The following is a 12,814-nucleotide window of genomic DNA, read 5'->3' on the forward strand; positions in this document are numbered from 1 at the left end:
TTGGGAAAAAAGTACAAATAACAATTTCAGAAATTTAGTGTCACTCAAATAGGTATTAATTTAATCTATGAATATCATTAGAAGCTAATTTAAAGCACCCTCAGAATGCTGCACAAGATGTGGATTATTTCATATTGCAGAGAACAGTAAAATTTCTAATTGAGTTGTGTATACATTATATAAAATAACAGATGACTGAGAATGTGTTACATATAGCAATAAGACTAGTGAGAATAATATTGCAGCCCTGTAGCATTAACAGGTCTAGATGAGAAATGGTACTAGAGCAGTTTAAGGTCAATCAGATTGCACTGTGGCATTGTAACACACTATCCAAATATCAATTATTCATATATTCTACTTTGATATTTAAATTAGTTTCTTCTGTTAAATTTTACTCATTGGGGCTTGAGAGAATGTAGCTTCAGTCACTCCAAAAGAGCTAGAAGATCACATAAAAAGGACATGGCAAAGATATTCTTCCAGCACGTTACTACAAATTTAACGTATTCACAAGTTTATACATCAAAACCTCCGAGACTGTGTTAGGCTTTAAACACACTCCCAGCCAGCTAAATTTTCATATAATATACACAATCAACCTTTTTACATAAAGCAGATTAACCAGTCATTTGTCCAATGGTTGTCTGAGACACTGCAATGCAACGACTGTTGTGCACCTTTAACAGCAGCCCAAATGTAACTCACTGCATGAAATGCTTAGAAATGTTTCAAAAATGAATGTGCAACATCAATGCAAGTTATTTCCCTTTGAAGGTATAATTCAAATCTTGCTAATATAAAACTTTTACTAATCTTGGGGAGCCCATTGAATTTGTTTAGGCATTCAATCTTCTGTCAACAATATTGAACTTAAGTTCTAAATATGAGAGAAATTATCCCAGAGTACATAACAGGAGCTCATGACCTACAATTACCCAAAGAGTGGCGAGAATGTATAAGTTATGTATAAGGGAATGGTGGAGTCGATAGTAAGCGTATGAGATAAGGGAATTGAGGGTTATGCTGATAGGGTTGGATGGGATCTGACTCAAGTGGCGGATAAACTTCTGAATTGACTGGATGGAATATTGGCCCATTCCTGTGTTCTATGTATCACATGGGGATGTTACATCTTGTGGGCTCTCTGATGCATGCCTACCAAGTGACAATTAGAATTAGTTATGTACCATTTTTGACCTTCATTAAATATTATTCAGCAAGTTTTTGGTAGCAAATGGATCGCTAATAAAAAAATAAAATCTTGTAAGACATTCAGAGCCATCTGTACTTCTATACACTATATACAACAATTCCAATCTGCATGAACATGCTTACTGTGGGGATTTACTAATCTCTATGGAGCATTCCCTCTGTGGGTTCACTGTCAACCACTTAGTTGCTAAATCCACCAGAAGTCCAGCATCTAGTAGTCCATACCCATAGTGATGGCTCACTGAAAACAATTAATCATAATACATATTATCAGCATTGCTCATTCAGGATGTACCATTTGCGATTTCAGGAAGTTCGATGATAATCACTATCAATGCAGAAACCATTCACATCCAGCCAATTTAAAAAATACACTTTACTTAATAGCTTTAATATTAAGACATTACGTATTGCATTACCATATTTTTTTTTTTAAAACTAGACTACTCGCCTATTACACAAAAGGCAAGTTAAGGCCATAACTGCAAAAAAAGCATGTGTCACTGTCAGTTTAGATCATCTAAAGCAAAAGTCAAATCCAATCTTTGGATTATTTTGAAACACGGTCAGTTCTTCACTGGTCAGTTGCAAGGTCTACAAGTTTATATCTTTTTATCCAGATTCAAGATCTGGTCTTTTGAATTGAGTACTCAAGATATGTTGAACACTGTGCAAGGCTCAATTCTAAAGCCGACTTGCAACCAGGCACTGTACCATGCCAGTGGCAAGGTGATGGGGTTGTGTATTAGAAGGATCATTTTTATTACACACTTCTTAAATTTGTTACATCCATGGTTATAGCATGGTGACCAGACAGGCAAGCAAGCTTCCCCAACAATGAACCTTGGTGCAGCCAGCATCACAAAATTCAGTCAATTCAAATAAAATTAAGGACCTTTTCTTGAAGGGTGGCAGCCAATCTCAATTTTATGCACATATTTAGTATTTTGATGGGTACTGCTTTACAATCAAAACTGCCACATATACAAAAAAATGCAGCTTTATGGCATTTTGACTTGGAGGTCTAAATAATTATTTTCCCTTAAATGAAGTCTTAACACTGAACACAAGAGGCAATTTCAGCAGCGTGCTCAGGCACTAAACAGCCTCTGAGACAGCTAGGATTGGATCTTGATGTGAAACACTGGTTTAATCTGCATTTAGCAGAAGTCATTATCTTAGTAAAGACCTCAACCCAGAGTTAGAAACAGCCACCTGGAGGTTTGTTAAGGGGATGATTGCCAATTAGTATGTCTGCTTGTGATTAAAAAAATGCTGCACAACATTTTGGTGGCTAGCACAGTCCTAATGCCCTCTAACAATGACTAGGCATTGAGAGTAAACATAGCATTGATATGGACTTCAAGAGTTAATTAAAGGGATAATCAGATTCATGCTAACTTGTCACTGAAGCTGTAAAAAGAACCTCTGAAACATATTGGAGACTTTTTGGGCAATTTTGTCAACACACTAGCAACAGTTTATTTTGGAAATTCAGAGGACTACATCGAATAAGAGTAATTGCTGTGCTATTCCACCTTTAGTCACCAGGAGAAAGGGAGTGTTTGGTCATAAGCATCTTGGATTGGATGAGGAATGGGAAGAGGGCACAAGCCCAGGCAACACGGCACCAGCTGCTACAAAGAGGCGCCTGAGGTAGCACCCTCCTCCACTATCTCCCTTGCAGGTACAGGACATCCCTCTTGCTATGGACCCCCTCCACCAAGACCTCCTGTACCTCCCCTTTGGGACTTAAGCCATCCTGCAAATTGCCAGCTAGAGCATTCATACCTTCAGTGGAAGTGGGTGCGAGGAGCCCACATATACTGCTCAACAAGTATATTAAGTACCAGACCTCTGAAGAAGGGTCATATGGACTCGAAACGTTAACTGTTTCTCTCTCCACAGATGTTGCTAGGCCTGCTGAGTTTTTCCAGCATTTTCTGTTTTTGACTTATCTAAGACATAGCCAGTTTACTACTAACGCATGCCACTTAAACAAGCTAGTCTTCCTTACCTTTGCGTCCCACTCCATTTTTGGCCCAGTCTTCTGCTTTTAAATGCAGGGGTTTAGATGCTCTCACTACAAGATGTTGCATATCACGCCAGGTCAGTGTAGGACTACAAATACAAACTGTATATTGGCATTTTTTTTGGAAATTAAAATAGTGAAATATTTTAATGATATGCATCTATAGCTCCTTTAACATAGAAAGAAATCCCAGGTGCTTCAGAGGCAGCCAAAGATGAATGCTAAAAGGAGATATTAAGATGACCAAAAGCTTGGTCAAAGAAGTGAAAAGGGAGAAGTTGGTCAAAGAAGTAGAGGAGCATACAGAATGAATTCTACTGCATGGAACCTAGGCGGATGAAGGCACAGCAACTGGTGGGCACAAAGGAAGAGGGTTACACAATTGGCCAGAGTTGGAAAAAATCACAGAATTCTGGGAGAATTGCAGTACTGGTGAAGGTTACCAACAAGGAAAGGGAAGGCAATTATAAGATTTTAGAACAAGAGTAAGAAAGTTAAAGTTAAATTGAAAACTTTGCAAGAGCAGAAGTAATGTGGTCAATTAGGCCAGGAATTATGGGTGAATAGGAGATTGTACTGGACATATAGAGAGAGACTTGTATGAGCTGAAATCAAGTGTGTGGAGGATCCGAGACCCACCAGGTATGCTTTGTAAATAGTAAAGGATGGTGATGACAAAGATACAGGTTGGAAGCTCAGCTTGGGGAATCCAGTTCAAGCTGAGACAGTGACCAGGAATGGGAAAGTACTGGGTAACAGTTTGTGGCATGGGCTGAAGACAGTGATTTCAGTTTTCATAAATGTTTGATTGGAGGGCACTATCCAAAACTGGGTGTCAAAACTGCTGGTGTAAGCAACAAAAAAGCAGTAGAAAAGTCGAGAGAGGTGGTGGAGGGGTAAAGCTCAGTCTTGTCAGCATACATGTGGAAACTAACCACAGCTTCAGATAATGGAATCCAGTTGACTACAGGAGACAATGATCCAGTAGGAAGAAGGAAGTTGCAGTTGTACTGGTACAGCTTGACTAGGGGTGTGGCAAGTTCAGGAGCAAAAGTTCAGTACTTTTGCCAGAATATCGTCAGGGCCCATAGTCTTTGCAGTGTCCAATGCCTTCAGCCACTTCTTGATATCACACGGAGTGAATCGAATTGGCTGAAGACTGGCATCTATGATGCTGGGGGCCTCAGGAGGAGGCATGACGGATCATCCACTCAGCACTTCGTGCAGCAGATGGCTGCTTATGTTTCAGCCTTGGCTTTTGCACTGATGTGCTGGGCTTTCCCATTATGGAGGGTGGGAATATTTGGGGAGCTTCTTCCTCCTGTTTGTTGTTTAATTATCCACCACTATTCACAATTGGATGTGGCAGGACCGCAAGAAAGCTTAGATCGGAGCTGTTGGCTGCAGGATCACGCAGCTCTGGCTGTTGCATGCTGCTTCTGAGTGTTTCTCACGTGTCGGTGCAGACTCGATGGGCCGAAGGGCCTCTTCTGCACTGTGATTCTGTTTTACACTGTTTGGCATGCAAGGAGTCCTGTGTTGTAGCTTCACCAGATTGACACCTCATTTTTAGATATGTTTGGTGTTGCTCCTGGCCTGCCCTCCTGCGCTCTTCATTGAGCCAGGGTCAATCCTCTGATTTGATGGTAATGGTAGAGTGAGAGGAAACACTGAGCCATGAGATTGTGGTTTTGCAATCTGTTATTGCTGATGGCCCAAGCGCCTCATGGGTGCCCAGTTTCGAGTTGCTAGATCTGTTCGAAATCGATCCCATTTAGCACAGCAGAAGACAGAAGTCAGAAGGACGGTGTAGTCAACCATGTCAAAAGCTGCACAGTAGTCAATGAGGGAAAAGGCTCAATCATACTTAGGACTCATAACTCTTTCTCTTAGAGGGCATTAATGCTGTAAAAGGGATGAAAACTGGATAGGAAAGACTGCAACAAGAATTGTGGGAAAGATAGACCCAGATTTGGGAAGCAATAAGTTCAAAGATGAGGAGAAAGCAAGGCTGTAAACGGGGAGTTAACCTGCAAGCAAGAGGGAATAAGGTTGTTTTGAGGAGAGGAAATTTTGAGAAGGAATGAATTACAATTTCAGTGACTATAGAGGCCTTAAACAATGACAGAAGAAGTACATGAGCTCCTCGCACCTCAGAGGGGCCAGGGGTTATAAAATATAGTTGATAATTAATAAAAAGCTTTGGGCTATTTTTGTTTTCTAGAATCATCCTGAATAGTAGTGAGATTATTTTGGCTCAGGAGAGGGAGGCCTGAATGCTTCATGAAGTCCAGCCAACTCTGACAATGGGTGGCTAAAGCAGTTGTCTGCCAGAGGTGCTCAGACAAGAAAGGAATAGAATTATTGTAAACCATTAAAATTAACTGGATCATTTTCCTACACATGTATCAAGAAATTAGAAGCTACCATAAGACTAATGTTTTTAAAAATTAATTACAACATGTTGCTTGGGCATAACAACTAGGGCACTAGAAATATTTAAACCCATTCATAGCATTTTTCAATCTGCTTAATACACCTAGGAACATTTTTACTGCATTAAAAAAGAGATTACTTTGCCTCCAGAGCAAGAGCTATGATCCCAGCAGCAAGTGGTGCGGATGCTGATGTTCCGGTGTGTTTTTCTGTACATCGTAAACGAAGGTCTGTTGTTACCTGGGAGAGAGCGGAGGAAGGGGAAAAAAAGATGACTGACAGTGAGTTAACCAAGACATTAACTTAACCTTTTCAAAAGACCTTTTGCACTTTACACAGATGGGCCATTTCAGCCTTACCCAAATTAAAACCCCCGCATTTGACTGGTCAGAAATGTGGTTATAAATCCTATTGTATCATTTTGAAATGCTTTTGGAAAATACTACAAGTCAAAAGCACTTTAGATAAATTGAGTCTAGATTTTGAAGTCTATCTCCAGAAAGTGGGTCATCAATAAAGGAGGGAATTAAAAATGGACAGGAGTCACGCTTACAAAACACATGCCTCTGTGCAAATATGTGAAAGGACACAGTCAGCCCTGCACTCTTACTGATCTATGGGGAACAGTTCTTTCAATAATCCAGAGCATCCTATCTTCTGACAAAGAAAAATAAATAGCAACAAAAAACTTCTGTCTAAACAGCCAGATGCAAAGTCATGGGGGAAAAAAAATAACACTTCACAAATCACCATGATATAATGGAGATCAATTTAATCTGTTCTCCCCCCTTCCCCCTCACAGCCACCACACTATCACCCGCACAAACATCAAATGGGTTGACGAGAGTTGGGGCAGGGAATAATTGAAATTTAAAAATCTGAAACCAGACACCAATTAAACACACCCACTTCCAGTCTGAACAAAGTTGGAGCAGGTCAGCCTTCTGCCTCAGTTAAATAACTGAAAACCACCTCCTATGTTAGGGAGTCTTCACTCCTAAAATTTTTAGTTAGCATCTGGAATCAATTGCAGCAGCTTGACTTTCCCGTGGCTTGGGAAGCCCAGCGGCTGAAGGGAGGTGAGAAAGAGTAGATCCAGCCGCTAAGTGCCTTTCAAAGAACTCCCACAATGCCTTCGACCTTGACCAACAATTTTCCCTACTGTAAACCACCCCAGTTTTTCCTTAGCACCCATGGCGTCTTCCTCTCTCCTTCTTGGAGAACAGCCAGCCCCTCAATTGGCTGGCTGCCAGCTTGGAAACAAAAAACTTCAAATATGGTCTTGCCATTAAATGCACAATCCACCCCAAACAAATATTAGAGCCAATGATTTTGTCTGTGTACACAGGCAAAAAGTTTTCTTACTATCTGCTTTTCTGCTCTGGTTCCGCTGCTATAGGTAGTTGTTAGTGTTGAACAGCAGGCCTCACTGTACCAAGGGACATTTCCCAGTTGAGTTGTGCTGCCTACAGACAGTGTGTAGATACTGTTGGTATAACCATCGCAGTTACAGTTGTCATGCTGGAAGCCTCCATTACCAGATGCCCAGACAAAGATGGAACCAAGACCACCTCGACCCTAAGAAGGAATAAGTAAGTCACCACACAAATCGGAGGGGCTTCAAGTTTTAGCTGTGGTAAAACAAACACCTAAATGAATTCAGATTATTGATGTTGAAGCATTTTAATGTTGAAGACTGCAATAAAGATAAGAAACATAGCATTGCTGCTATTCTAATGAGGAAGATAGTATGAGATTGTTAAAAGTCCCCTTCTCCAAAGGCACAGTTATTAAGCAGTTTTGAAACTGTTACTGAATTTTATATTTCCCCTTCCCACCACCCCTCATGGAACCTCTGTGGCATTAACAGGACTTTCTTGAACCAACAAAACATTCTTCCAAGTGCTCAGATCCAAAGATGGAATCCAGATAAAAAAAGAATGGACAGGTGAAACATAAAATTTCTAAAAGGGCTTGAGCAAGTAAGTGTTGAGGGACAGTTATCCTGGTTGCAGATTCTAGAACTAGAAATCATAGGAAAATATATTGAAAGCAAAAGAAAATTTGCTATAGGAAAAACCTGGCATGGACATGATCAGCTGAATGACCTCCTTCTGTGCTGTAAACTTACATGGCAATTGTGAATTTTTGGCAGGTCAATGTATTTTATTATTATTTTAGTATTGTTAAATGGAGTTAAAGTACAGGTTAGCCATGACATAATTCAATGGTGGAATATGTTCAAGGGAAAAATTAGGGGCATCCAATTTAAGACCGAGATGAGGGCAAATCTTGAGGGTTGTTAGTATGTGGAATTCTCTTCCCCAGAGAGCAGCAGTGGCCAGGGCATTGAATATGTTCAAGGCAGAGTTAGATAGATTTTTTGATCGACAAGGGAGTCAAAGGTTATTGGGGACAGACAAGAAAGTGAAATTGAGGCTACAATCAGATCAGTCACGAGTTTATTAAATGATGGACCAGGCTTGAGGGGCCAAATAGCCTACTCTTGCTCCTAAATATTGCAATCTTGTAGTCTCAGGATAAAGGGGTCAGCCATTTAAGACTAAAACGAGGAGAAATTTCTTCACCTCGCAGAGGCTTGGAAATCTTCAGAATTCTCTACCCAGAAGATTGGGGATACTTAATTGGTGAATATAATCAAGATTGAGGGAATCAAGAGTTATACATATAGGATGGGAGAAGTGGATCTGAGGTGGAAATTCAGTTATGATCTCATTTGAACAGCAAAGCAAGCTTGAGCTGCTATATGGTCTATTCCTGCTATGTGGCCAATCCTGCTCTAATTTCTTCTGTTCTTATATAAAAGTCCTATCCTGTTCTTGTATCTTATGCTAAATTGTTGGCTAGAGACAGCTATTATGCAAAGCGTTCAATTCAGTGGCATGATGAAATTTACTTTACTAAGTGTAAGAACTCCACATTTACATCTTACAAAATCTGTTCCATTCCCAGGTGACCTCCAACTAGCAATTCTCACTCACTAAAACAAGAGATTACGGAAAGACATCAGTATATTGTAGATTGTCTCCTAATCCTAAATGTTAGAACAGGAGCTGTGTTGGATTACAGTTTTAAGTGCTGGGGAATATTTAAAAAGTAGTTCTATGCCATTACAAAAGCTGGTCTCATGCCAAAACATGTTATTTATCAATAATTATTTGCAATGGTTTTAATTTAAAGCAGATTGCATTGCACACAATTCCATATTCTAAAGCCTAGCATTCAAGCTTTGCAAAATACAGTTACTCGAAATGAACTATTTCATGATCTTACATTTGTAATACCCCTGAGGAATGCCTGACTTGCCAACATTGCTGGCCCTTCCACAGTCTGCCCATTGTCCTCTGGACCCCAGCTAGCACTATAGATATGGATGTGCTGAGGGTTGAGGCTGAGTGAGCGGGCTTCCACTACATCAGTGATCTCACCATCAAGCATTCGTACCCCTGCAGGCAGAAATAGACAAACAAAAATAAATATTACAGATGGCTGGAAACAGGGAGCCATAAAACACCATAGAACTGTAATCAACAAATAAAATATTGATCATGCAGAATAGTTCTAAAATCACCAACCGCTAAGCCAACACCGTGGCCAAAGCTAACTCAGCCACTCCTGGATCACAGTAACATTTATATCTATCCAAGTGGCAAGGTGGATATCAGATACATTCTAGACATCATGCAAATCTGCATAAGATAGCCTGAACATGAAGGAGAACACTAAACAGCATGTTCGATTAAATGTGGAGACCAATGCAAGTACATCAGCCAAGAATGGAGTGTTTTAAATGGTGCGCTAAACTCAAGTGCCTGGGATCGCAAGAGACTAAAATCTATGCTCCCAAGGCATATCTAGGTCAAGGAAAACACATCCTCTCTAGGGACTGGATAAGAAAGATACAAACAGCCAGATTGTAACATCAACAGTACGTTTCATAATCAATGCGCCAAGAAGAAAATTCAGTAAATGTTTGAGCGTAAAAGGTTTATAAATGTAATTATTTGCTGCATTAAGCTACATCTTATGCAAGTGTTTCCTCTTTAGAATGCAGAAAACTACCCATTTTATACATAAATCCAACACTGCATGTAATTTTGCAGGCCTGAAAACTAAAGTGAATAGAACTCAATGGATTACCTAGCAACATATTGCTAATATATTCCTTTCATGCCCCATTGAATCATGCAGTGTCTTTACATGACAATGAAGAAAAAAGCAGCAGCCATTATCAATGGGGAACTGAAGCAGCAGGAGGGTCAGCCTTCAAAGAAACACTGCCTATGTTACAGTGTCTGTTTCATAAAATTTCTTTAACATGCACACGTGTAACAAGCTGCAATTTTAGAGAGCACAATATACAAAATGGAGTTTTAATTCATACAAATTTTACAGCACTAAAGAAAACTCATGGCCCTGATTTTGTGGTCAGCGGCAAAGTGACAGTCTTCACTGCTGACCATGAAGAAAGCTGCCTGCAGAGTTCACTGGCACTAGCTATCGGGGATCTCTAGTGTAGAGCAACAGTAATGTCATCAAATATGCTATGCAGTCACACTGAAGGATTCTCAGACAACAATCAGGAAATAACAGCAAGGTTTTATCATTCACTTTTTAAAGCAAAAACACATTTGGGCTTACACATGGGATTAAGGTAGAAGCTGAAATACAAACATTATTCAATAATTATTTTTAAAACCTATAAATCGGGGGAATTTTGGTATTCCACAAGTAAAATTAGTTTTTCAGGGCCAGAAAGATTATTCAGCTTACGATTTAAACATACCATTAAAAACAAGTCATACTACTTTCAACAAGGTGCATAAGGTTATTATCACTGGACTAATATTCCAGGGACAGAGGATAAAGCTCTAGGTTCAAATGCCACCATGGCAGAAGGGGAAATACGAATTCAATAAAGATGTCTGGGGATGAATTTTCTGTTTGGCGAAGCAGGTGGGCACGGACCCAATCGCTGCTTGCAATGGGATCCACACTGCCATTTTACGCAGGCGGGCCAATTAAGGCCCGCCTGCCCAGCGTACTTCATAACTCCCGTGCAGGGAGTGGGCAGGCGGGCTCAGGCCGCCGGGTCCAATGGTGACCCGCATAAAAGGAACGCCCTGGCAGCCTCGGAAAGGCTGCTCGCAATGGCTGGGCGAAGGGCTGTGCAGAGGGGCAATGAAGTTCATGCAAGTCCAGAGGGCAGGGCAGGCCAGGCTGGAGGGTAGTCCTTTGGGGCAGACCAGGCTGGAGATGACTGCCTTGCTACCCTCCAAGGTAGCAGCATAGCAGGAGGTATTGGTTCCCCAGGATGGGAGGAGGAGACATGACGCAACGTGCCTGGGAGGTGGTGTGGTGCACCTGGATCCAGTGTTGCAAGTGCTTCAATGACTTGTTGCGCTCTGGCAGGGGAGTACCATGCTGGCATTGGTCATTTAACCCAGGTCGGCTTACCCCCTGTTCCCCCACGACCCCCCAAGTCGGAGTGTAGTGACTGCATTGAATCATTGACGGCATGTGTTCTTTGCTGGGTGGGCCAGCAGATATTGCCTATGCTGAGGTCAGCCTCAGAGGGAGATGGAGATGTGTTTTGACCCCACAGCATGTGTTACACCGAGTCCCACATGACTGGTCTGGGGGCAACCTGGAGGAGCTGCACCTAGGCACTGTGCTTGAACTGCAAGACATGTCCAAGTCAGGGTGATGACATGCTTGGAGGGGAGCTTCAAGGTGGCATGGCAATGAACCATCTGTTGCGCTCTACGTGCTTGCGCATCCTTACTATGGAAGGATATACCGTGTGGTGCCTAATGTGTTGTAGGCAGCATGTGTGTCTGAGGGGGGTGAAAACAGGCCTAGCATCTTTGTGACAGCGTTCGGCAGCAGCGGAGTGAGGAGGCACTGGAGTCCTGATATGTCCCACTCTGGTTGGGGTGGGCCATGCGCAAAGCAAGTCCATGTGCAATTTGCACTAATCAATGCTTGTCTCTCATTTTCAGAAGAATGCTCATAACACTGCAGAGCATGTGAGGACTGGCGGTGGACAGACGCAGATCGCCATTCTTAGCCAGTTCGAGCAGGAGGCCCTGGATTTGGAGAGACGCCGTGCGCCCAGGTCCACTGGTGTTGGTGAGGTTGGGGTGCCATGGCCAGGTATTTATGCCCAGTGAGTTCAGCATTGTTTTCCCAACAGCCATTGCAGTGCTGAATGTTAATTGATTTAATTTTGCAACATGGCTTGACCATTGCTTATGGAAGGATGAGCGCATAATGATCCAGGGGACAGGGATGCACTTTGTCATTGTCTCCACATTAGCTGATCCGCTGTCCTTGTTTTTCCTTTCAGCATCATCGGAGCAAGACTGGGAGGAGGAGCAGCAGAGGCCCCCTCTCACACCCAAGGGGCCTGAAGTCTCACCAGCGGCACGCCATCTCAGCCAGGCAGGCACCAGTGCAGATACTAGCACCTTGGTGGGGATTAGACCATTGGCTAGTCTCCTGGGACACAGTGGTGAAGGCACTTCATAGTCACTGGAGGAGCTGGCAGAGAGTGCACCCATGGCGCCAGCAGTCGGAGGACTTCAGGGGACCAGGCATATGCTCAGTCGGTGCCTGACGTGCCTCTGGAGTCGTCCACGACGCAGCAGGGACAGGAAATGCGGCTGGGTGTGCAGGAGCATCTGGGGGAGATACCTGAGGCTATGCTTGGCTTGGTCTCCATGGTGGAGTCCACGTGAACGATCGCTGAAGCAATGAGCCACATGTCCTCCATGGAGACAGAGTGGTGACTCTTGGGAAGAGACTCCTCCAGGAGACCTGTCAGGGCTTCCTGGGGATACGCTCTGACCAGCAAGCCCTCACATCGGCATTGACCTCAGCTGGTCATTGCCAGTGTGGGAGGTGGTCTGGGCATCAAGTTTTCCAGCTCAATACCCATCCATCCACGATGAGCAGGGAGTTCCAAAGCGACCTCATGTCGACACAGCAGCTGCCCGTCATCCCTGCAGGTGCCTCTCAAGGCACTCCAGATGAGGGCAGTAGCTCCTCCACCCCTCTCCGTGACCATAACATCTGGTGAGGCTGTGATGACTGGGGAGATGGCAGCTG

The 12,814-nt window shown here is 42.7% G+C and overlaps 1 protein-coding gene across 5 annotated transcripts in view; it reads right to left on the reverse strand.

Moving 5' to 3' along the window:
• LOC144688940 (furin-like) overlaps positions 1–12,814 on the reverse strand; it is a 44,759-nt gene that overhangs the window by 13,623 nt on the left and 18,322 nt on the right. For all 5 annotated transcript variants that reach the window (XM_078555995.1, XM_078555996.1, XM_078555994.1 and 2 more), the window contains 5 exons: positions 8,978–9,150; positions 7,049–7,261; positions 5,823–5,923; positions 3,233–3,336; positions 1,339–1,456 (listed from right to left, as the gene is read on the reverse strand). In XM_078555995.1, coding sequence (XP_078412121.1) covers positions 1,339–1,456; positions 3,233–3,336; positions 5,823–5,923; positions 7,049–7,261; positions 8,978–9,150 — 709 coding nt within the window. The remainder of the gene's footprint in view (positions 1–1,338; positions 1,457–3,232; positions 3,337–5,822; positions 5,924–7,048; positions 7,262–8,977; positions 9,151–12,814) is intronic.

The sequence above is a fragment of the Cetorhinus maximus genome, chromosome 13 (genome assembly GCF_964194155.1).
Source record: "Cetorhinus maximus chromosome 13, sCetMax3.hap1.1, whole genome shotgun sequence".
Classification (NCBI taxonomy): domain Eukaryota; kingdom Metazoa; phylum Chordata; class Chondrichthyes; order Lamniformes; family Cetorhinidae; genus Cetorhinus; species Cetorhinus maximus.